The 25,724-nt window shown below is 40.2% G+C and overlaps 1 protein-coding gene and 1 long non-coding RNA gene across 2 annotated transcripts in view; one reads left to right on the top strand and one right to left on the bottom strand.

Moving 5' to 3' along the window:
- Window positions 1–497: 497 nt before the first annotated feature.
- Window positions 498–22,560, bottom strand: LOC117092714. The gene is made up of 3 exons (XR_004440885.1): window positions 22,033–22,560; window positions 1,986–2,058; window positions 498–784 (listed from the first exon to the last, which is right to left on the bottom strand). It is a non-coding gene; the product is annotated as an uncharacterized LOC117092714 (long non-coding RNA).
- Window positions 13,150–25,724, top strand: part of FGL1 (fibrinogen like 1) — a 31,960-nt gene continuing 19,385 nt past the window's right edge. Inside the window, exons 1-2 of the mRNA XM_033226715.1 lie at window positions 13,150–13,256; window positions 23,813–23,892. Of these exons, the coding sequence (XP_033082606.1) occupies window positions 13,163–13,256; window positions 23,813–23,892 (174 nt within the window). The 5' untranslated portion in view covers window positions 13,150–13,162. The remainder of the gene's footprint in view (window positions 13,257–23,812; window positions 23,893–25,724) is intronic.

Below are 25,724 nucleotides of genomic sequence, written 5' to 3'. Positions count from 1 at the left end.
TGCCTGGAGTGGAAATGTTTGCTGGAGCCACAGATGGGCTCTTGGAGTTCAGTTCTATCAAATGGATTAAAACTCTGGGAAGCTCTGCCATTGCTAATTTTGTTTTAATTTGTGTCTGCTTATGTTGTCTGTTTTGTCTGCAGATGCGTAAAGCGGCTCCTGAAGGAAAATCAAAACCACGAGCAAGTTATGATTGCGATGGCTATTTTAAATTTTTAAAAAGTGGAAGAATGCGGGTCAAAACAGGGACTTGGATGTGGGCCAAGGCGGTCAAGGGCCGGCCTACAGTGTGCCTGTTTAAGGATGAACAATATATGCTTTAGAATAGTGCTTTATTGATATAGTCATGAACCATAAGAATAGGTTGTGCTTAGTCCAACAATATAAGAATCAGGCGGTGAGCTTGCTCGACTGACCACAGGGTGGAACAACCAACCGCGGGAAGTGTGTGGAGCCTCTAAGCGAGAAAGCTTGCTTATTGCTCAGCCTCCCGCTTGAGTCCCTGAACAAAGGTCTCGTGGGAAGGGAAGCGACCCCTGATCCGTTCCCCAGAAGGGAACTGCAGGAGGCTGCTTGTAAAAGAGGAGAAGTCCTCAGCGGTAGAGATAAGGAGGAAGTCTTCTATATCTCCCGCTCCTTCCCAGAGGCGGAGAGCTCTGCTGCTCTGCTGATGGTGCTTGGGAGTGGACCGTTTCTTTGATGCACAGGCCTGTGGTCTGACGGGCTGTCTGCTTTCACGTCCTGTTCTGTTCTGTTAACCACTTAGTTGGACTCTGATGATTATCTGTAAGTTAAACATAGAGTATTAGCTTACATAGTGGAATAGTAAATAATATTAACTTGCCGATGACGCACGCTACGCCCTCTGCCACCTCTCCCCATGATCACCTTATGATCAGCCCACCATCTGCCCACCCTCAGCCTACAGGATCAAAGGAATTGTACTCAATAAATATCAGTGGAATCCAGAGCTCAGGGCCTTTGCAGTTTCCGGGTTGCGATGGACCCCTCGACCCACTTTTGTTAACCCTTGAACTTTGTGTCTTTGTCTTTATTTCTTCTCATTCCGTCGTCTCCACCGGGAAGGGGAGAACCCGCGTGTGGTATAGCGGGCTGGTTCCCCTGCAAGGTTGACCAAATGTCTTCTGTAAAAGACCAGATATTAAATATTTTCAGCATTGTATGCTATACAGTCTGTTGCAACTTCTCAACTCAGCAGTTATAGAATGAAAGCAGCTACGGACAGTATATAAACAAATGGGCATGCCTATATTCCAATAAAACTATTTGTAGACACTGAAATTTAGATTTTATATAATTTTCACAGGTCACAAGATATTGATCTTTTTGTGAATTTTTTCAACTACTTTATAAAAATGGACCATGGGTCCAATTTAGACAGTGGGCGATACAATAGTTTGCTGACCTCTGATGTAGAGCACTAAACACTTAAGTTCGTAGATAATCAATGTTAGGTCGGAAGAGAAATTAGCAATGGAAGACAATGCAGTTTTTTACTTTACAGGATAGTTATTTTATGAGTACTATTTTGAACTAATAGAAAGGGAGGGTATAAAGCCAGTGAAACTGAATGATATTTGTAGGTATTAGTTTGTACCATGTATTCATTCATTCTTTCTTTCTTTCTCTCTCTCTCTCTCTCTCTCTTTCTTTTTTTTCTTGACAGACTCTCACTCTATCACTAGGCTGGAGTGCAATGGCATAATCACGGCTCACTGCAACCTGTGCCTCCCAGGTTCAAGCGATTCGCCTCCCTCAGCCTCCCAAGTAGCTGGGACTACAGGCGTGCACCACCATGCCCAGCTAATTTTTGTATTTTTATTAGAGACAGGATTTCACAATGTTGGCCAGGATGATCTCAATATCTTGATTTTGTGATCCATCCATCTCGGCCTCCCAAAGCCTTGGGATTACAGGCGCAAGCCACCATGCCCAGCCACTGTACCATATATTTTCTTACATACTGGATTTTGTTTTTCGCCATTCACACTAGAGGTAGGCATGCATTTCCTCCGAGGATTGTCACAGCCAGCAATACTAGAAACAACAGATGAAAAAGATTAAAATCAGAGCAGCTCCCACTCCTCACAATTTGCCTGGGTGGAAAGAGGATGAATTGGTGGGAAATCAAAAGAATGTGATGTTTTCCCTCGCACTGCTGAAAAGGAAGAGGGGGAAGGTGCAGCAGCAATCTGTGTAGTCCCTGAGGCTGAGGTCCCAGTGACTAGAGCAAGAATAGACAGTTGTAGTGACATTATACCAACTTCACACCACCCATGCAACCCCCAGACTGGAGAGAGACTCTAAATTGTTTGATATGCTGAAATGAGTGGAGAATTAGATTTCCCTGAGCCCATGAAATGGAACCTTGAAATTCAATTAGAAAACAGAGTGACAGTTATTTCACATATAAATTGTCAGAATACACATACCCACTTTACTTACACAGTACAAGTGTCAGTTACCTGAATGCTCTAAAGCCTTGAAGTTGGTGGGGAAACCATGTTTCCATCACATCTACAGTGGGAAACCTAACCTCCCTTGCTGGCACCTTCCAGGATCTCTGGAGTTAATGTTTTTCTATTGTTTCCTGCTTGTACTGACTTACTGTGATTTCTCTCAAGACTAGCCTCTTTTGGCTGCTCTTTTTCTCCACTCCGCATCATTTCCAAAGCAACAGCAACTTTCCCTTTTCTCAAAATGCCACGGATACAAGGCATCTTTGCATAGTAGATTCTCACTGAAGATTCAGTGTTAACCATGGAAGGCAGGGGAAGAGGAAGAGGAATTTAGCCTGCAGCAAACACCTTAAAACTGACTATTTACTATTGTGAATAGTGCCACAATAAACATACATGTGCATGTGTGTTTATAGCAGCATGATTTATAATCCTTTGGGTATAAAGCCAGTAATGAGATTGCTGGGTCAAATGGTATTTCTAGTTCTAGATCCTTGATGTGGCACATATACACCATGGGATACTATGCAGCCATAAAAAAGAATGAGTTCATATCCTTTGTAGGGACATAGATGCAGCTGTAAACCATCATTCTCAGCAAACTATCGCAAGAACGGAAAACCAAACACCACATATTCTCACTCATAGGTGGGAATTGAACAATGAGATCACTTGGACACAGGAAGGGGAACATCACACACCAGGGCCTGTTGCGGGGTGGGGGGAGCGGGGAGGGATAGCATTAGGAGACATACCTAATGTAAATGACGAGTTAATGGGTGCAGCACACCAACATGGCACATGTATGCATATGTAACAAGCCTGCATGTTGTGTCCGTGTACCCTAGAACATAAAGTATAATAACAACAACAACAAAAACTGACTATTTAAAGATCCTTGCTCTTTAAAGATCCTTGGCCATAGCCCAGAACTTCTCCCTGGCTGCCTCTTGCTCAGCTCCCTGGCATGTTGGTGCATTCCTTCCCCACATCCTCCTCCCCACTCTTACCTCATTCACTCCTTCCTTTTTCACCCCTTTCTTCTTGGGTTATCTATGGAAACTCCAAATTCTTCATTAATTCTTCATTAACAGAATAATTTTGCCCTCCTGGTTTCACTGCTGGCCTGTTTCAGCCAGGCCTATTATTAAACGCTGTTCTTCCTCTATGACTACACTAATGAGTACGACCTATTTCCTCACCGTGGAGTTCTAAGAAATTATTTCTTCTTTGAATGCTAAAATTAATTGCACAAGGCCCTGAACAATCCTGATTAGCAGATATTGTGAGAAGAGACATCTCCATTTCCCTGACATCCCCTCCTGTTATATTCAAGAGAAGAACAGGGCATGGCTAACTCAGTTCTTAGGGGCCAGTTTTCAGTCCAAACCCATAGTGCAGGGAGGAATGAGAGACCACATCCAGTTCTCTAGGAGGGTCCCATTTGTTGTTTGTTACATTCCCAACATTTTGTCATTTTTAAAAGCGTTCTCATGTGGTCTGGGGCCATCCATCGTTATCTTAGGCAGCAATAATTCCACTTCTGGTCTGGTGAAAGCTTCTCATGGATTGTGTGTGTGTCTGTGTGTGTGCTGGATGAGACAACTGTAGAGGATTGGGAAGATGCAGAGATAAAGATTCTGGTGATGTTACGCTCCAAGTTCAGGTTGCCCTCTGTAGCTTGGGCTTCCACTCTGCTTCTTTCTTCCACTCTTCACCTCTGGTTTATTTAGATCCCTGCACAGGCTGGAATTATGTTCTAAGGCTGAGAACCCCACAGCCTCTGTGTAAAGCTAACAAAGCCCATAGCAAATGGATAAGACCCTGCTTCTAGAACAGTCTACTTCAAGCCAAATCGTGGCATATATGATGTTAAGAAAGTCACTTGCTCTCTTTACGTCTCAGTCACCTCACTGGGAAAATGGGAATTAAAAATAATAACATACGTCTCAAAGGGCTACTCTGGAGATTACATGAGTTAGTACGTAGGAAGTGTTCAGAGAGTACCTGGCTCGTGGTAAGTGATTTCTAAATGTTGACACTTACTTAAGTTTACAGAGAAGGCTCTGTGCTAAACCTTGGGACTACAAGGTTTCAGGATCCATTCCCACACTCAGATTTTAACCATTGATTTCAAAGCACCCACACCATGCTAGGTTGGCTGGCTCACGATGACTTTAGGCATAGGGACCGCCTGAGCTGCTTCTGGATACGGACACTGGGACTAGCTAGATCACCACATAAAAGAAGTCAGAGTATAGCTTGTTGATTGTTGACTTGAAGGAGAACTTTCAGGCCTTTTAAGTAGAGAAGTAATGTGGTCTTTTTTTGCATCAAGATAATGTTTCATACTCTGTAGGATATGGTCTGTATTGAGCAGAAACTGGAAGTAGATTGATCAACCAAGAGAAACCAGTAGATTATGCCAAGGTGATGAAGACATAAATTAAGGTGGCAGTGGCAATCAGGCTGATGGAGAGAGTTTAGTATTCAGAAGGTAGAATCAGCAGAACTTACTGACTAACTGGAAATGTAGGATGAGGAGGAGGAATGTTCTCTGATAATCCCAAGATTTTGAAGTGGGTAGGAGTAAGTGGCGGTTTTGCTAACTCACTATGTTCTTTCAAAGGCAAGCCTTTCTTCCCAAGGGGAGGGAAGGGGAAGAGGAAGAGAAGAGACTATAATAAATTAAGTCTGAGCTAACAGGCTATTGGACAAACACTTCCGGAGTTACAGAGAGAAGTAATAGCTGGAATGAAATATTTGGGAGTTGTTAAACACTAACATTCAATAAACCAAAAAGGAAAGATGGAAAACTCGGAAGATACCCAGAGAACTAAGAGAGATGGGTTTTATAAAAGCCTGTGGAGGAAGTTTTGAGGAAGAAGGAGCAGCCTGAGAATTCAGTGAGAAACTCCCATGAGGAGTCTTGTGGCGTCATTGTAAGCAGCTGCAATTGCAGTAAAGGGGTCAGAAGTCACTGGCTTTAATTGAGGAGTTCATGGAAAGACAGACCGTGGAATCAGTCAGTGTAGATTCCCTTCTTTAAAAAAATAAGCTTAGTAGAAATGGCGAGAAATAGGAAAGTTGCTAGAGGCAGGGATAAGAGAGGTTTTAGTTTTCTAGGGTTTAATAAACTTGGACTTGTTCATAGAGTGAAAAGGGGAAACGACTGGGGAAGGAAAGGGTAAGGTCAAAAGTGAAAAAGAGGAAGGTAATCAACCCAGCTCTAGAGAAGAAATGAGGAGCTGGGGGTTAAAGCAGAGGTGGAAGGATTACACTGCAATAGGTGGAATCAATACCACAGAAGCAACCGTCAAGCACCAAGGGCCTGGGGTTGGTGGATGTCAACCAACTCTTGGTCTCCTGACACCTGAGAGGAGAATTCTGATGTGGGGCTCTCAGAGATTTCAGTAGGTTGGAACCTTAGTTGTCTATGAGTATACCCCACTCATTAGATACTTTTTGGCTTTTCTCCCTGTTCCATCTCATTTGTTTATGCTCCCTGGAATCACCTCCCAAGTAAACTACTTGCATCCAAATCTTTGTCTCAGGCTCTGCTTTCAGGGAATCCCAATTTAAATAGTTGTTGAGTAAGAACATTATCCCAGACTTTGTGAATCCAGGTCACAAAAATATTTTTCTTATATTTTATCTACTTTCCAACTTTCTTGGTAGCAATTTTGTTCCGCTACAAGGTCTTCCATTACAGATTAAAGAAGTTTCTTTCACCTTTCTTTACTGAAATGTAGAACTCTTGTGCTAAAGCATGAATAAATTTGGGAATGTTAGTAAAATGATTTTAGGGGCATTTTATTGTCTGCATCAACATTCACTGCATCCACGTTTCACAAATAGTTCTACATTATTAAGAGTAATGTCATGAGTGTTTCCTTCGTTCTGTGAAGAATGAGGCAGCAGGCTGGGCATGGTGGCTTCCTCATCTAACATCAGAATTATCTTTATAAGATGAGTTATTGTCTTTGTGTGTACATTGCTGCCTCACTCTTTTTTTTGAAACAGGGTCTCACTCTGTTGCTCAGGCTGGAGTACAATGGTGTGATCTTGGCTCACTGCAACCTCCACCTCCCAAGTTCAAGTGACCCTCCTGCCTCAGCCTCCCAAGTAGTTGGGATTACAGGCACCCACCACCACGGCTGGCTGTTTTTGTATTTTTAGTGGAGATGAGATTTCACCATGTTGGCCAGGCTGGTCTTGAACTCCTGACCTCCATTGATCTGCTCGCCTTGGCCTCCCAAAGTGCTGGGATTACAGGTGTATGCCACCACATCCAGCTTGCTGCCTCCTTCTTTACAGAATGAATTAAACAGTCATGATGTAGTGTCAAGACAGAAGGAAATGAACATTTGTTGCATATTTTCTATCAGGCATTGTCATAAGCACTTCATGTAAGTTATCAAGTTTAATCAAGTTACCAATTTTGAATATTTACATTATATGCTACTACAAATAGGTGATATTATTATTCCATGCATAATAAATATTTCTGAGCTTCTATTGTGTGGTGTGCATATGCTGGGTGCTGTGGATATTGAAATAAGAAAAAACAAGCCCTGATCTCCCTGGAATGAAAAGAGAAGCTCCAGTACACAATACAGTGATGTGTGATATAAGAGAAGTAAATACATAGGAGAACATCTAGCCTTGGTGGATGGGCTAGGAGAAGGGCTGGTGGCTAAGACTTATTTCATTCAGAGAGGGTACATAGAAATGAGAATGGGCAAATAAAAAGGTAACAACTACATACATCACAGCAATGGAAAAGAGTACACGTAATATGGTTAATTCATTGGTGAAAGAGTCATTGGAGATGAAATCTTAGGCTTGCCGAGCATCTTTATTGAACCAGGCCATCTTCCATTAAACTGGACAGATCCCCTCCTTTCATTTCTCTTGGAATTTCCTAATTTTGTAGTACGAGAATGGCACATACTATGGAACTTTTCTTGCTCACAACAGATCCCCCAGCAGCCACACTGACAAGAATTTGTGGGCCAGAGAGTAAAGCTGTGGCCTCAGTGTATGGGTGCCATATATCTAGGTGTACACTGAAATACAGATGGCTGGGCGTAGTGGCTCACGCCTGTAATCCCAGCACTTTGGTAGGCCGAGGTGGGCAGATCATGACCATCCTGGCCAACATGGTGAAACCCCGTCTCTACTAAAAATACAAAAATTAGCTGAGTATGGTGATGCGTGCCCGAGTCCCAGCTACTCGGGAGGCTGAGGAAAGAAAATTGCTGAAACCCAGGAGGTGGAGGTTTGCACCACTGCACTCCACCGTGGCAACAAAGCGAGACTCTGTCTCAAAAAAAAAAAAAAAAGAAAGAAAGAAAGAAAAAAAAAAAGAAGGAGAAGAAAAAAGAAATACAGATGACTGGGTTAATTGGATTCTCCCTCTTAGGGATGTGAGATTTGTATGGAAAGACACAGAGGCCAAAATTCCACTGAAACTAAAACATTTTAAGGGCTGCATACTACAGAATAAATCCAAGGACACATCTTTGAGAGATTTTTGGAGCTGTCCTTATTATACTGCCTTCCCTTGGCTTGTATCAGTCTGTCATTGATTCTATTACTTACTTCAGTCAGTATCCCTCCGACAAATCCAATTATTTTTGCTCTAGATGGCTGAAGTTCATTTCTTTAGATTATGAACAACAACAACAACAACAAATAAAACTAGCATGAGTGTATGACTCTCAAATGGGGCCTCAATATTTCAGAATCTTTGATTGCTGGAGTCAGACACACAATGTCTATTCTAAAAGTTCTAGAATTTTTCCACAATGTCTCTCTGAGGGGGAAGCAGGAAAACACATTTCAGTCTTAGAGGAATCATTTTGTGGTGTACTCTTGGTCATGCCTATGGGAGTCAGGTACCTAGCCTTTGTTTTTGAGGGAGTTCTAGTTATTGGCAAAGTCATCCAAGTGCCAATATAAATTTTTAAATATACATTTTAAAGGTTTCATGTACCAGATTATTGTCCCAAATGCACATGCAAAAAATAAGGTGTGCATGATGAACTAAATGTGGGCCAACAAATTAATCAGAAGTGTGTGTAATTGTAGACAATGAATTTTTTTGTCTCTCAACCTAATGTACAGTTATTTCAAAGTGAAAGGAGGAAACTGTATCTCAGGGAATTATATTTAGATTGTCTTCCTTTTTCTAAGAAATAAAAACTGAGTTAAAAAAAGACAAAATTTAAATTCAAATGGGCAAATGTATTTTGTCAAATGTATATTTTTACATTTTCTGCTAGAGTTCAGAAGTTTTGTCAGAATAGCTTGCAACCCTGAGGATTCTACTTTCAGACATTGTCATAGTGGTAGGAATCACGCATTTTCCAATTAGTTGAATACTTCATGAAGAGATAATATTTTAAGAGTCTAAAAACCGAAGAGGCACATACAGAGACAGGATTTAGGTATCAGGATGAAAAGATACATTGCAAAATCATAAAAAAAAAAAAAGGCAGATACATCATCACTGAGAAGTAGAATGAAAGCAGGTATCTTGTGATACCTTCCATCTTCCGTGTTCCTAAAGGCATATTTTAAAATGTGGTTTTACTTAACACGAGCTCTTGTTTTCTTTTTTCCCCACATATTTTTATACAGTATAGCTAAATTTCTTCTTCATGTGTTACGGGTAAAAGATCTGTTTTCTATTACAATTCAACGTGTATTTGGTTGAAATCGTTTTTTTAATGACGTGTGACCTTCTGGGGAGATTCTTCTTTAATAAAAACGATGCGATTATTCAGAAGCATAAAATAAATGCCAGTCCACAGTCCTTGCATACACACAGAAAGAAAAACAAATATATTCCTTAGCAAGAACACTTTTTATTTTTTGTGGCAGAAAAAAATAAGAAAACATCTTTTGCTCTTTTCCTGCTAGGGAACCTATTTAAAATTTGTTTGATAGTCAGAGGGGAAAAAATCCAAACACATAGATGAGAAAGCTCTGAAAAGATGAGTAGTGAATAAGCATTTCATTTTATCTTAACTAGTATGCAGGGGAGGACACAGGTTGTGTGGAACCTGAAGCTACACATTTGGGGGGGATCTGCCAAATGTCTATCAGTAGTACTTTTTACATGCCTAACGTAGCAGGCCTAGAGGGAGAGCAGTCCAGATGTGAGCAAAAGAACAGAGGGCTCTGGGAAGGAAGAAACAATCGTACAGTGAGAAAACTCCTTCTGTGGCATTCAGCTTTCCTGTCCAGGAGTCCCAGAGTTACAGGCAGAGTTCAATCGAAGAAGCAGAGTTTGTAGGATAATAATGGATTTGACTTAATACAACTGTGGGAGCTGGTTAAGTACTCTTTGAAAGGAAGCTGTCTCCACAGATGATGTTGGAGCTTGAAGTACGAACCGCAGTTAAGTGAGAGCACAGATGAACGAAACAGAAGCAGGAGCTGGAATCTATGAGGACGGACTGAAACCTGTGTCAGTTCTTGTTGCCTCTGACCCTGGTTGATGTGGGTGTCCTGCAGAAGCCAGACCATTTATGTGCTAAAGGAGGCTCCAAATTATATCGATAGGGAAGTGAAACAGCTGGAGGCTTAGCCACTATCTTAAAGCCAAAGAGATACCTGACAGCATGAAGGAGCTACAAAGATGGCTGCCCACTTACTTTCGGCCCGCCTACTGCTCCTAACGGAAAACATCAGGCAAAAGGAATTCTGGGAAGTGTAGTTCGGCCTACCCAACTTGACGCATTACAAAGCACCTCACTTTTTCTTGGTTCCTTTTCTTCGTCTTTCTCTTTATCCACCTTTACCCTTATTTTCTAATTCATATTGTCAGACTCTTTCCCAGAAAGTGTATGTGAAGGTGGAACTATTTCTTGAGCATCTGTTAATTTAAACTTTCTGCTAGTTACATCAACAATGGGAATATTTAAGTTAACTCACTGGTAAAATTGGTTTAGTTTTATTAATTTTAAAATGCTTCTCCATAGAAATTTCTGAGACCTATGTTATGTGCAAATAAATTTTCTAGTTTTTCAGGACTCTGCCTGAGATCACATTGAAACCAGCATTTTAGGAAGAATTTGATTACCTCCACCTGAGGAGGCTCTGCTAGTTGTGTGGAACGAAGGCTGTTCTTAACAACCCCTTTCCTTAATACCTACAACACACTCCATTCTAAATAGTTTAATAAAAGGCACATTTAAAGTTTAAAATGTTATTGTAATCAGAGCATGGAGTTTTATAACTCCCATAAAAGGGTGCCTCCTTAACTGGGAGTCAAGTTTGGAAAAAATAACCACCAGAAATTTATGCTGGTAGAATACAGTCAAGGATACAAGATTAGTTGTATGAGTCTAGTTCCTCATTCAGCCTTAAGCAAACATGTTCCTCGCTGCAAGCTTGAGTGGACTGGAGGCGGGGAGATCTGGAATTAAACCTTCCCACGGGGACTGGGTCAAGTATCAAATAGTGGACAGGTATTCAATCTGGCAGGCACAATACAGGGTCCAGAGGGTCTGGATGAAAATTGTACTGTAACTGATGTATTAATTGAAGAGTTCTCTGAATAAGGTCTTCCAAAAGGAGAAGAAAAAAAAAATGACAGTGTCCATTTAATCTGTTTGGGAGCCTCATCAGCCTGATCTTGATGGGACTGTACCTGTCGTCCTATTATATCATTCTTTTCTTGTACTTCTTTCAGCCAGTGATCTCAGGTCTCATTCTCATTTCATAGCTGTGGTGCAATTGTGCAAGGTCACAACTTTTTCTTTTCCTTCTTTCTTTTTTTTTTTTTAGACAGGATCTTGCTCTGTCACCCAGGTTGGAGTGCAGTGGCATGACCTCGGCTCACTGCAACCTCCGCCTCTTGAGTTCAAGTAATTCTCCTGCCTCAGTCTCCCGTGTAGCTGGTACCACAGATGCCCAGCACCACACCTGGATAATTTTTGTATTTTTAGTAGAAACTAAAAATACATGGGGTTTTGCCATGTTGGCCAAGCTGGTCTCGAACTCCTGACCTCAGGTGATCTAACTGCTGCAGCCTCCCAAAGTGTTGGGATTACAGGCGTGAGCCACCGCACCGGGCCATAATTTTGACCTTTCTTGGTGATAGTTCTTCCACCATGTTATAGCAGTACATCCATGGAGTAATGTTACTCCAAGAAAATTTGGCTTTTGGAATTCCTCCACAAAATATTGGCCCTAGAGTAGTCCTTACTGCCTGATTAGCTTTTGCGAGTTTCTCCTGAGGCAATGATGCCAGCCCAGTTTCCGAAAGACAGCATAGTCTACCTTTAGTAGAGAAGAGCACAGATTCTGAGCGGGGTTGCCTTTGAGCCCAGCTACACCTCTTGATACCTGTGTGACCTCATGCAATTCACTTAAACCTCTGTGCCTCAGTTTCCTCATTTGTGAAATGGAGATCATTAACAGTACCTACTCATAGGGCTGTGTGGCTGAGTGAATTGATATAATTACCATTTTTATCACATTATGAGTATACCACATGTTAGCTGCTGTTAGTATTATGTCCCTCCAGCGAGGAAATAAACACAAGGCTAAATCATTGCTTGAATGGGGAGAAAGCTAAAGGCATACAAGAAGGAAAGGTAAGTTTGTATTTCAAAATATGTCATTTTACCACAGAGGTAATTATCGAATTAGCCAAATAATCCCATATTTTTGCTTTTGAAATTTAACATTAGCAGCTTGAATTCTCTACAATTATGAATGTAGAATTTCCACTTCTGTGTGTGTGCAAATCACTTCAGCCTAACTGGCTTCTTCTTCTTCTTCTTCTTTCCAGTAAATCAACAGGATTACCTTTCCCTTAATAATCTTCAAAACGTCCACGTGAAGGACAGGAAGATGTTTAACGGGAAGACCAAACATCATCAGTGCTCAAGTCCAGTAGATAACAAAGAACAGAAAGAAAACAAAACTTTGGTATTTTACTGGAATCTGAGTGAATAAATAGGGACCACAGGACAAACGGCAAACAATTGCTTGAGTTACATCAGAGGGAAAGAAGAAATGAGAAACCCAGATTTCCAATATGAAACTGTTATACAATATGATTAATGGAGCTAACAGTTGCCTATTACACATTAGAAAATCTTCTAGAGGATTTTAAAACAAAAGGAACAACTTGTCCAGAGTGTAATTGATGCTTCCAGTTAAATTTCACAATTTTGCACCTCAGGGAATACTTTTGTTTTTCTTAGAGAGCAAATAAACTGACCATGTCACCTTGGCAATTATTAACCTGCCTCGTTTTTCATAACTAGGAAAAATTTGGCTTATCTCCGTATTTTAGTTGAGATGACATATTAATTCATATATTTATGGGTAAAATGTTGTTATCCTTAACACAAAGCAAAGTTTCAGCTGGACTTTGGTTTTACTTAATCTTCAACGGAACATTATTGATGTTAAAGTACAAAAATTCTCGGAACATAATAGTAAGTTTTAAAATATATATATATCTTTATAAAGATATATTATTGGATCTTTCACAAAAAGTCATACAAATGGGGAAAAAAGAAAAATATCAGAGTATTGGAATTTGTCCTTGAATCTCGTCTTTTAGTTTTCTTTCAGTTAAACCACTGTCCACATGTTTGTTTCTGGATTGAAGCCAGAATCAACATTGTCCCTATTTCTAATCAAATAATGGAGAAATGATTACAAATTCTGAATGCAGTCAGAGGATCCTGGGAAGCAGAGTGTCTGGACGGAGGCTGAGCTGGGTCTCTGACTCATTTCTGACTTTAGGCAAGTTATTTAATGTCTCTGCATTTTTGACATGCTTGTAATAATGCTAATTTATTTCACAGGTATGATAGTAACCAAAACTCAAGTAACAACCACTAGCTTTTGCAAGAAGTCAGGTTGACTATCAAGAAGCTTGCTTCTACAACTTGGAGAAGAGATTTAGAATTATGTATCTTTTCTATTTCCTTTACATTTTGAATGAATTGGATGGGACTTTGATGTAAATGATAGGTTTGCAGTTTCAGTATAAAAAATTAAAAATAAAATGGACCATATGACAATTTTCACTTCAGAAGTAAAAGCTTCGGAAACATTTTTCTTTATTGCATTTCTTGGGGGATCAAATATATTCAGCTTCGTAAGGCTTTCAGTGAGTATGGATTCTTAAGAAAAATGCAAAAGCAGTTATATTCCATTTTCAGAAAGAGGAAAAGTTTGGAAGGAAATAGCTTAAAAGGAGTCTCTAAGCTTGTGTTTATGGGTAAATTTTTAACTCACTGACTTAGGTTATAGTCCATTTGTGAATGCTGACTTATTAAACATACTTCCTTCAATAACTTTTTCCTTCCTTATTGTTTCTTTTATGTGTCCTTTTATAATGGCTCTTTTAAAACATACCAATTTTGAAATGTCTACATTCTACTAATGTACTTCTGTTGTGTAATTGTTTTTAAAAATTACATATTATCTGTAGAACTTTTCATTTACAAATTTAATGTCTTCATCTTTAAATTTAATGCAGTGTAATTAATTAAATATCTTCATCTTTAAATTTAATGCAGTGTAATTAATTAAATATTTTTTTAAATGTACTGGGGAAGGAATTAGAATTTATAGCATTAAAATAATTTATGTCAAATAATATAGTCCACGAAAGAACAGCCATTTGAGAACAATTTTAATTTTATAATAATTAAAAGTTTCAAAACTGCCTAATGCAAAAATATTATAAAAGAAATACAACTAATTGTGCAATAAATGAACAGAATAATTTGATACAACTTTATCATAAGCCAGATGTGCAGAATAAATAGTGGTTTACTATCATGAATGATGGAGACCAGAGTTTTGAAGCAAGTTCCTTAATACCTAGCATTTCTTCAGTATTACAGAGAATGTTGGCTAGAATTACAAATGAGGAAAATGGGAAATTTTAGAGAACTTAAGATATTCTCAGGAATTATTCTAAAGCTAATCAAAGTAATATAATGACTTTCTAAATATATACAATTACATTTTGAAATGCTTTATTGTTTATATGCTGCCAGACTAGGGGGTGCCTTTTTGTTTGATTATTGGATTATCTTAATGGCAATGAGATGAACATTTCTGGATATCAAGAAACAGAGGCCTGTCAAAAAAATTTCATTAGCCCTTTATTTTGTACTAAATCGAATGCTAAGCAACATTTATATACCTTATATAATTATATATAATATCTATAATATATACATAATTATTGTAATAATTTTATGTACGTATATACACATATATACAGTGTACATAGGTAAAATTATATGATATATAGGTGCGTCACCCAGAGCATTTTCTTTTATTTATTTATTTGTTTGTTTATTTTTTGAGACGGAGTCTTGCTTTGTTGCCCAGGCTGGAGTGCAGTGGCACAATCTTGGCTCACTGCAAGCTTCGCCTCCCGCGTTCACGCTATTCTCCTGCCTCAGCCTCCTGAGTAGCTGGGACTACAGGTGTCTGCCACCATGCCCAGCTAATTTTTTTGTATTTTTAGTAGAGACAGGGTTTCACCGTGTTCACCAGGATGGTCTGGATCTCCTGACCTCGTGATCTGCCCACCTCGGCCTCCCAAAGTGTTGGGATTACAGGCGTGAGCTACTACCGTGCCTGGCCACCCAGAGCATTTTCAAAACATACTTTCATTTATGCAACAGCCAGAATCAAACACTGGAATAAAAAAAATTTTTTTTAAGCTGTAAGTGTTTTTTGTTGTTGTCGTTTGTTTGTTTTTTGAGATGGAGTCTCACTCTGTCACCTAGGCTGGAGTGCAGTGGTGTGATCTTGGCTCACTGCAACCTCTGCCTCCCAGGTTCAAGCGATTCTCATGCCTCAGCCAACAGAATAGCTGGGATTAAAGGTGTGTGCCACCACACTCGGCTAATTTCTTTGTATTTTTAGTAGAGACTGGGTTTCGCTATGTTGGCCATGCCGGTCTCGAACTCCTGACCCAAGTGATCTGCCCGCCTTGGCCTCCCAAAATGCTGGGATTACAGACATGAGCCATCACACCTGACTAAGCTCTAATTTTTTAAGCTAATTTATTCACTTCTGAAATAAAGTACTTGATCCCACAAATGCATAAGAAAACTCGAACCAAATAAAAAAAAAAATTCAACAAATAGCATTAAAGCAAAGTCTAAAAGATACAGACATTTCATGACTTTTCACTTTTGACTCCTGAATATGAACTGGGAGTGGATTAAAATAATGAAGATTTATTTCCTATCACATAAGGAAAAAAGAGGACATCATTTTTACTACTGATCCTTAGCACTTTCATTTATCAAGGAAATACCCTAATCAGTAATTCATTAAATACATTGGCAGTTTTCAGTCAGAAGAACAATTTGAGTTGGAGTCACAAATAAATAGCATTTATGTCATATTGTTACACTGATTTCCCAGACTAGTGTAAATATAGTTAGTGAAAGTCGCTTTTATTTCTTTAGGCAAACAATTTTCCCTCTCTGAGCCTCGTTTCCTCTAGTGTTGATGATATTTGACTGAATGATGTCACTTCCTTTAATTACGTTTTGTCTGCATGTTCTAGCCTCGGGGAATAAGGCTATTTCTAAAATCTCTTTATATGTTTTTAAAAAATATTTTGTTTCCCATCTTTATTTTTTTTTGCTTCCTTATAATAAAATGTTTTTGTTTCTTATTTTCTGTAACATGAAAAATACTTTCTGATTTTATGTCTGTGACTATGCAGTTGATTGATTATGTTTAAGAAATCTCCATTGCGTAAGGGCATTTATTGTTTTCCTTTTTGTTACTTGAGTTTTGTGATAAATTTTAAAATTACATAGTTAAAGACACTAGGGTACAAATTTAAAAAGCAACATAGCTATTATAATTTTGCTCAAAAAATATATTTATTGCCAACTGAAAACATGAGTCAAACTAAAACCTTATTATGAGATAGCTATGGTAATGACCTTGGCCCACTGAGACAGCCAACTTTAAATATCTTAGGTATTATATTTTCAGTTATATATTTTCTTTTGGGATTTTATAAATCCAAATATCTTTTTTCAAACCAAAATAAGCTATCACATATCAACATGACATATTTGGAAATCACCAAAAACCTTATGAAAAGCATAGTTCATTAAGAGTTCTTAGTTATTTTTGTTGTTGTTGGAAGAGTGAAGATGGAGGGAATCTGATAAAGACATCTTATAAATTCAACAGACACAAAATAATTTGATCTCCAATAAGCAACTGTGAAATTACAATAACAGATCCTGGGAAGTTCTGCAATCCTGATTTAGGTTTACAAGTTTTCTTCTCATCTATTCAATAGATATTTTGTTGAGTACCTGTGCTAGGTTCAGTTGTGCTCCCCAAACATATGTTCATTCCCAACTTTTATTACCTGTGAATGTGATCTCACTTGCAAGTAGGGTCTTTGTAGATGTAACTAAGTTAAGACGAGGTCACACTGGATTAGGGCAGACCCTAATCCAATGACTGATGTCCTTATATGAAGAGGGAAATTTAGACACAGAGACACACAGAGGAAAGACAGTCATGTGAAGATGTTATCAGAGAATGGAGTGATACTGCCACAAGTCAAAGGATGTCAAGAATTGCTGGCAACTGCCAAATGCTACAAGAGGCCAGAAAGGATTTTCTCCTATAGACTTTGAAGGAAGGGTGGCCCTGCTCTTCTTGATTTTGGACTTGTATCCTCCAGAGCTGTGAGATAATAACCTCCTCTTGCTTTAGGCCACTCAGTTTATGGTAGTTTGTTATGGCAGCCTCAAGAAACTAGTACAGTACCTAGCTATCCACCCAGCATTAGGGCAGCGTATATAATAGATGTAGCCCCTCGCCACTTGGCACTTACATTGTAGATGGTGGTTGGAGTGGGTAGACAATAAACACATATAATATTTCATTATATTTGGTGATAAGTGCTAAGGAGAAACTTAACCCACTGTAATAAAGATATGGAGTGTATGGGTGATGTTGTTTGCCTGTGTCTCCACCCAAATCTCATCTTGAATTGTAGTTCTCATAATCCCACATGTTGTGGGATGGACCCGATGGAAGGTAACTGAATCATGGGGGAAGCTACCCTCATGCTGCTGTTTTCGTGATAGTGAGTTCTCCCGAGATCTGATGGTTTTATAAGGGGCTTTTCACCCTTTTGCTTGGCACTTCTCCTTCCTGCCATCATGTGAAGAAGGACATGTTTGCTTCCCCTTCCACCATGATTCTAAGTTTCCTGGGGCCTCCCCAGTCATGGCAAACTGAGTCAATTAAACCTCTTTCCTTTATAAATTACCCAGTCTCAGGTAGTTCTTTACTGGGTAAATTGATAACATGAGAATGGACTAAGACAATGGGGGACAGTTTTTATTTTATATGTAGTAGTCAGGGAAGGTATCTCTGGGAAGGGAATACCTGAGCAAAGACCTGAAGGATGTCATGGAGCAAACCACAGAGATTTTCAGAAGCGCCTTCCAGGTAGAGAGAACAGCAAGCGCAATCGCCCTGAGAAGTCTGTGTATTTCAGGGTGTTTCAAAAATGCCAAAGAGGCGTATGTGGCGAGAGCAGGCAAAAATGATGGGAAAGGAGGTGTGTTGGGGAGATGAATGCTCACAGATTATGTAAAGCTTTGCTGTTGGATGACCAAATATCCCGGTTTGCCCAGAAAAGGCTCAGTATAGAATGTTGTCTCATCGTAATTTTAAAAAAATGTTCTGGGAGTCCAAGGCAGGCGGATCACGAGGTCAGGAGATCGAGACCATTGTGGCTAACATGGTGAAACCCTGTCTCTTCTAAAAATACAAAAAAAATTAGCCAGGCATGGTGGCTGGACCTGTAGTCCCAGCTACTTGGGAGGCTGAGGCAAGAGAATGGTGTGAATGCAGGAGGCAGAGCTTGCAGTGAGCCGAGATCGTGCCACTGCACTCCAGCCTGGGTGATCGAACGAGACTCCGTCTTTAAAAAAAAAAAAAATTCTGGTTTGCAAAAATGGAATCTTTCAATGGTACCTTGGGCCAGACAGTAGCAATGGGGGTGGTAAGAAGTGATTGGCTGTTGTATAAATTTTGAACGTAGAGTCTTTTCTTAGGAAAGTTACTTTGCTTCAGTATTTTAGCTTCCTTTAGTAAAAAGTAGACATAATTTCTCTTCTACAGGCATCATGAAGATCAGCTGATGGCAAAACCATGAGATTCCATGTGTTGATGATGTGTTAGAAATTTTGGCCGGGCGCGGTGGCTCAAGCCTGTAATCCCAGCACTTTGGGAGGCCGAGACGGGCGGATCACGAGGTCAGGAGATCGAGACCATCCTGGCGAACACTGTGAAACCCCGTCTCTACTAAAAAATACAAAAAAAAAAACTAGCCGGGCGAGGTGGCGGGCGTCTGTAGTCCGAGCTACTCGGGAGGCTGAGGCAGGAGAATGGCGTGAACCCGGGAGGCGGAGCTTGCAGTGAGCTGAGATCCGGCCACTGCACTCCAGCCCCGGCGACAGAGCAAGACTCCGTCTCAAAAAAAAAAAAAAAAAAAAAAAAGAAATTTTGTAAATATATTTTAAATGGCACACATTAATGTATTAACATGGGAGGCAGCACTGATATAAAAACAGGTTGTTGCCAATTTGTTCTCTCTCTTATCAAGTAAGCCACAAACAGTATATTTTGAACCTATTTTTTTTGGCATTCATTGTAGTATAAACAGTTCTAATGATTTCAGGTGTGTTCTTCCTACCTAACCAATATGCATTCATTTGAAACAATGGAATTGCCATTTTTCTAAGTCAGAAATGTTCAAACATCTGCCATTTCTTATAGTTCAACCTAATACAGTAAGAAAGGATTAACCAGGCAATAAGGAAAGGCGTTCAGGAGATCTGGGAGATACTCCCAGAGGATATGCCCAGAGGTTGAATGGTCCTGGGGAAATCGTAAGCATCCCTGTGCTTATTTTCTTATTTTCACTATGAGGCTAACAAAATAAAATAAAATGGCCAGTTAAAATTTGGCAGTGTTTTGGGGTGTTGTTGCTGTTGTTTGAGATGGAATCTCGCTCTGTCACCCAGGCTGGAAAGCAGTGACACAATCTTAGCTCACTGCAACCTCTGCCTCCCAGGTTCAAGTGATTCTCATGCTTCAACCTCCCAAGTAGCTGGTATTACAGGCATGCACCACTACACCGGGCTAATTTTCGTATTTTTGGTAGCGATGGAGTTTTGTCATATTGGCCAGGCTGGTCTTGAACTCCTGACCTCTGGTGATCCTCCCACTTCGTCCCCCCGAAGTGCTGACAGTAGAGGCATGAGCCACCACACCCAGCCAAAGTTTGGCAGAGTGTTTAGTGACGTCCAAACACAAACACAATATGGTTGCAGATGAATATTCCTTATTTTTCCAATCCACATGTTAGACTTAGGGAAATAGCCCTTGGCCCCTTGATGGATCCTTCAATGTAAGTACTACTGCAGCCTTGCAGAGCTACATTCTACTTGAAGGGCTAGTAAGTAACATTGCAGCCGTGCCGAGCTACATTCTACTTGAATGGCTAGCTCATCTTTATATAATGCCCCAGGCCATGCATGCTGCTTGGCCTCTTTGTGGAAATAGTGTAATTGTCCCAACAAGCCCGTTTAGCAATTACTCTGTGTCGTTATTAAAATATTATTCTCTTATTGTGAAGAAAAGACACTAAAGCATGCTGTAGGTCAGTCATTTTCTGGTGACAGGGATTAGAGGACTAGAATCCATGCAATTTTTAAAACTTTACCTAAGAATAGATAGAAAATGGCCGGGCGCGGTGGCTCAAGCCTGTAATCCCAGCACTTTGGGAGGCCGAGACGGGCGGATCACGAGGTCAGGAGATCGAGACCATCCTGGCTAACACGGTGAAACCCCGTCTCTACTAAAAATACAAAAATTAGCCGGGCGAGGTGGCGGGCGCCTGTAGTCCCAGCTACTCGGGAGGCTGAGGCAGGAGAATGGCGTAAACCCGGGAGGCGGAGCTTGCAGTGAGCTGAGATCCGGCCACTGCGCTCCAGCCTGGGCGACAGAGCGAGACTCCGTCTCAAAAAAAAAAAAAAAAAAAAAAAATAGATAGAAAATATATGCTTGAAATAATCTCATTCTAGTTTATTGTTATTTTTTTCTAAGCCTTCTTTACAAATATATTTTCCTACTGTAATTCAGTTTAAATGGATGGTTTTTACTTCTTAGTAAAATTATTGACTGTTGATTTATAACTGATACAATCCTTTGTCGTATTCAACGCTGACGTTGAAAAAATTCAGCCACAATGAATAAGGAGCGTTCCCAAGAACTCCCAGACAAAAAAGGAAATACAAAAGAAAACATGAAACTACCCCCAGGATCAGAATGAAAATGTATTTGCTCCTAACATCAGATGCCTTTGGTTTAGAATATTTATTTCAACTTGAAATTTTCTTGATTTGTAGACATAATCTTGACATCAGCAAACACGAGATTTAGGACACTATTGCATTGCAAATGATGAGTCTTTAGTGCAGTCAATGTTTTTATCTTAAAGAAAATGATTTTATCTTTCATGACAATAATAAAGGTGACCTAGAAAAGTGTTCCTTAAATAATTCCAAGCTTATTATATTAATTAGCAAATATTAATTGATAGCAAACCTAATCATCTTTTCTTTTAATGTCTTCACTACTTCTGTTCCTTTGCAATCCTATTCTCACCCCATTTTATCTTTCATAAAAATACACAGAGGGTGTCTCTTTTTCACATTGGTAAACGTTTTAAATGTCACAAAGTTAATTTTCTCTATTTTTAATATAAGCAAATATTTTAATGTATCAAGTATATTTACTAAGTTACATATAAAAATATCTACTATTTCTATCACTGGGCCTAAGGTAGGTACATAGTCAATATATGATTGAATTTCAAAGAAAAAATATTTACTAAAATAAAATAAAGAGTGAAATGTCAGAGTTCTTTTAAATTGTTGCTACAAATTATATCATATAGTTAAAATGATAGCTTTACTAGAAAAATGGGTCTAGAGATACTTTTTTTTTTTTTTGAGACGGAATCTTTCACTGTCACCTAGGCTGGAGTGCAGTGGCGGGATCTCGGCTCACTGCAACCTCCACCTCTTGGGTTCAAGCAAGTCTCCTGCCTCAGCCTCCCAAGTAGCTGGGATTACACACCTAGCTATTTTTTTGTATTTTAGTAGAAACGGGATTTCACCATGTTGGCCAGGCTGGTATCAAACTCCTGACCTCGTGATCCACCCACTTGGCCTCTTGAAGTGCAGGGATGACAGGCGTGAGCCACCACACCCGCCCATCTTAGTTATTTTGTTCACAATGTTGGGTGAGAGGGTTAAGTCGTGACTAATTGCTATCATATGAATTTCTGACCAGTGTTGTAATACAGAAATTGGGTGGTTCTCTTCAGACTGTTGGATGTAGACAGAGAATGAAATGTAAAATATGCCTCTCTTCATAAAGAAAACTTACATTGAAAGAAACAAGCAAAATAGTGTGCCTATACCTTTTATACCTCTCCCAGGTGCATGAAGGAGGCTTGCCAACTGGTGGGCTTCTTTGGAGAGTGATCAGTCAAGGAAACGTCTCCTTTGATGGAAATCCCCCAATATCAGTCTCTGAAGATCTTTTCTGTGAAGCTCTGCAGTTCCTCCAGTGAGGAATCCCATGCTCACTGACCTGGAAAGTGGTAGTAAGAGTGTAGAGCCGGTTGCCTGACTGCAAGAGAAGTAGCCTGGGAAAGCCTCACCCTTTTTCAACAGTGCCTCTCCCCTCCCCTTCAGTGCTTCTACTGTCATGCCACCTGGAGCATCTCTAGGCAGTCTTAATAGAAAGTAAATCTTCCATATTCCGAAAGAGTACGAGAAGCAGCATTCACCTGGCTGCTCCGGGTTTAGGTGAGGATCTGACTGTCAGCCCATTTGCCTCTACCTTCACTTCCAAGCTAGCAGTGCCTCCAATCCACAATGCCCCAGAGTGCTACAATGTGACTTCTCTCGCTTCTCATGGTGCTCCTGTCTGCTGCTGCTTTGCCAGTTCCCCTACTTCTCTTCTTTTCTCTCCTCTCCTCTCATCTCCTCTTCTTTTCTCTCATTTCTTTTCTGTCTAGACAGGGACTCACTGTCAGTCAGGCTGAAGTGCATTGGCGCGATCTCAGCTCACTGCAACCTCCTGGGTTCAAGTGATGGTCCTGCTTCAGCCTCCCGAGTAGCTGGGACTACAGGCGCCCGCCACCGCGTCCGGCTAATTTTTGTATTTTTAGTACAGACAGGGTTTCTCCATGTTGGCCAGGCTGGTCTCGAGCTCCTGACCTCAACTGATCTGCCCACCTCGACTTCCCAAAGTGTTGGGATTACAGGTGTGAGTCCCCGCACCAGGCCCTCCACATGCTTTTTATCATCTACCAGCTTGCTGACATTGCACACTAGCTGTTCTTTCCCTTTCTCTTTGACTTTGTCAATTCGCGTCTTTTACAGTTTTTCTTTACTCATTTTCTAGTGGGCTTTGTGAGAAGGAAAGAATTAAATTCATGTGTTCAATGCAACCAAAACTCCCCAAGTCCTTCTTAACTCTTACGTTCAGAAATACACTTCGCCCATTGTTTTCCCGTAAAAGAGGAAAGTACGTCAGTATAAACACACTGCAGTTTAAAGCAAAGACATTACATTTTTCCCTCTGAGAAGGATTTTGCGTCCCGAGGAATAATTCTGTAGAGGCAACAACAGTTATTGGGGTCACCACATGAGTTAAATGCTAGGGATACCAAAATTAGCAAGGTGTGATCTTTGCTTTCAAAAATCTTATTCTAGGCAGTGGCTCATGCCTATAATCCCAGCATTTTGGGAGGCCAAGGCAGGAGGATCCTTTGAGTCCAGGAGTTTGAGACCAGCCTGGGCAACATAGGGAGAAAAAGACGCAAACTCCTTAAGCAAAGAGACCTGCATGCAAACTTTGACTGAGCTCCTTCCTTGTTGTGTAACATTAGGTAACTGATTAAAATGCTCCTGTGCCTTTCCACAGCATAACACAAACAGCACAATAGGACCGCGAAAAGAACCAGACTCCCTCCTCTGTTACTGTGATCGAACAGGTTCAATTCTAGTTAACACTGAGTGTCATTCTGTGTGGTGAGAGACTGGGAAAGTCTGGGAGAATTTCCTCGGCGACTCTAGGATTAGGGATGGCCTGCGGCTGCATCTGACTTCCTGGAGCTACTTACGTCTGAACTCTGGTCTCATGAAAAATTCAAGGTTGATACATTTATAAAATTCTTTTTGTTCTTGCAGTTTTTTCAAAGGGGGACATGGCAAAGATGTTCAGTTTCATCCTTGTTGTCTCCGCTCTGATAATGGGCAGGGAAAGTTCGGTAAGCTTATTGTGAAAACTATTGTTATATTTATAATGCCTGCTTTTATCTGAATTTTCTTTCATTTTGCATTAAACCTACAGTGACTTGTCATTGAAAAAACTAAGGGGGAAAAGCAAAGAGGCTGGTGGAAACACTGGACACATAGTAAAGCAGCACTTCAAAGAGCTTTACTTTTTTTTTTTTTTTGGGAGTCTGAAGCGGGTGGATCACAAGGTCAGGAGTTGGAGACCAGCCTGGCCAATACGGTGAAACACCGTCTCTACTAAAAAAAAAAAAAAAATTGCCTGGCATGATGGCACGCACCCGTAGTCGTAGCTACTCAGGAGGCTGAGGCAGGAGACTGTCTTGAACCCAGGAAGCAGAGATTGCAGTGAGCTGAGATCATGCCACTTCACTCTAGCCTGGGTGACAGAGTGAGACTCCATCTCCAAAAAAAAAAAAAAAAAAAGTGCTTTACATTTTTTTAAATAAAAAGTATTCACAATAAATAAGTAATTTTTAAAAATTCACTGGAGTTATTTGGTTAGAATATTAGAAATTTGAAACTGTCAATAGTAATTAAAATTAACTGTGGGCTTTTCAATATCGAAAAGTATAAAACTAACCAGATTATTTGAAAGTAATTACATCGAACTCGTGTTGTCCTTCATTTGTGAATAAAAAAGACAAAACATTCATTCAAAGTTCTTAGAGAAAGAAAACGTCTAGGTTTTAAATAAGCTTACTAAATATGTATATACAGTCTTATAAAAATTGGACATACTTGAGCTGTGATCTGTTCAGTTATTTTAAAATTGCATAGTGCACTATGTTTAACAATATCACAACTGATCCCCCACTATTGTGAAACAACACGGGACCCAGACACCATAAAATGTTCTTGCTGTTCAATTTTTAGCCTATGTGACTCAAGGTGCTAAGCAAATAACTCTCTCAGAGAGGATAAATGTGAGTGATAGGGAGAGAACAACAAGAGCAAGTAAGAAAGAATCCTAGAGAGGCCGGGCGGCGCCGTGGCTCACGCCTGTAATCCCAGCACTTTGAGGCCAAGGTGAGTGGATCTCTTGAGACCAGGAGTTGGAGACCAGCCTGGGCAACAAAACGAAACTCCATCTCTACTAAAAATACAAAAATGAGCCGGGTGTCATGGCACACAACCTGCATAATCCCAGCTACTTGTGAGGCTGAAGCACAAGAATCGCTTGAACCAGAGTGGCAGAGGTTGCAGTGAGCTGAGATTGCACCACTGCACTCCAGCCAGGGCAACAGAGCGAGACTCTGTCCAAAGAAAGAGAGAAAGAGAGAGAAGGAATCATCCTAGAAAAATGGCTGGGAGAGGTTCCGTGTCTTGGACCTAGGGATGGGAAGAAGGGAAAGAAAGAAAAGAAGAAAGAAAAGTAAAGGGAAAGAAAGAAGGAAAGGAAGAAAGAAGGAAAGGAATGAAGGAAAGAAGGAAGGAAGGAGGGAAGGAAGGAAGGGGCAGCAAGGAAAGGGAGGGAGGAAGGAAAGAAGGAAAGAAAGAAGGAAGGGAGGGAGGGAGAGAGGGAAGGGGAAAGAAAGGAAAAGAACAAAAGGAAAGAAAGAAAAGAAGATAAAGAAATCATCCTAGAAAAAATGTCTGGGAGAGCTTCTGAGAAAGGAAAGGAAAGAGGAAGGGGTAGGGGAAGGGAGAAATCATCCTAGAAAAATGGCTGGGAGAGGTTCCATGACTTCGACCTAGAGATGGGAGGTAGGGCAGATATAATATATACACACACACACACACACTACATATATACGTATATATACTACATATATACACCATATGTATATGTATACCATATATAAAT

Source organism: Trachypithecus francoisi, unplaced genomic scaffold (genome assembly GCF_009764315.1).
Source record: "Trachypithecus francoisi isolate TF-2019V2 unplaced genomic scaffold, Tfra_2.0 Contig01440, whole genome shotgun sequence".
Lineage (NCBI taxonomy): Eukaryota > Metazoa > Chordata > Mammalia > Primates > Cercopithecidae > Trachypithecus > Trachypithecus francoisi.
This window is presented reverse-complemented; position numbering and strand designations above follow the sequence as displayed.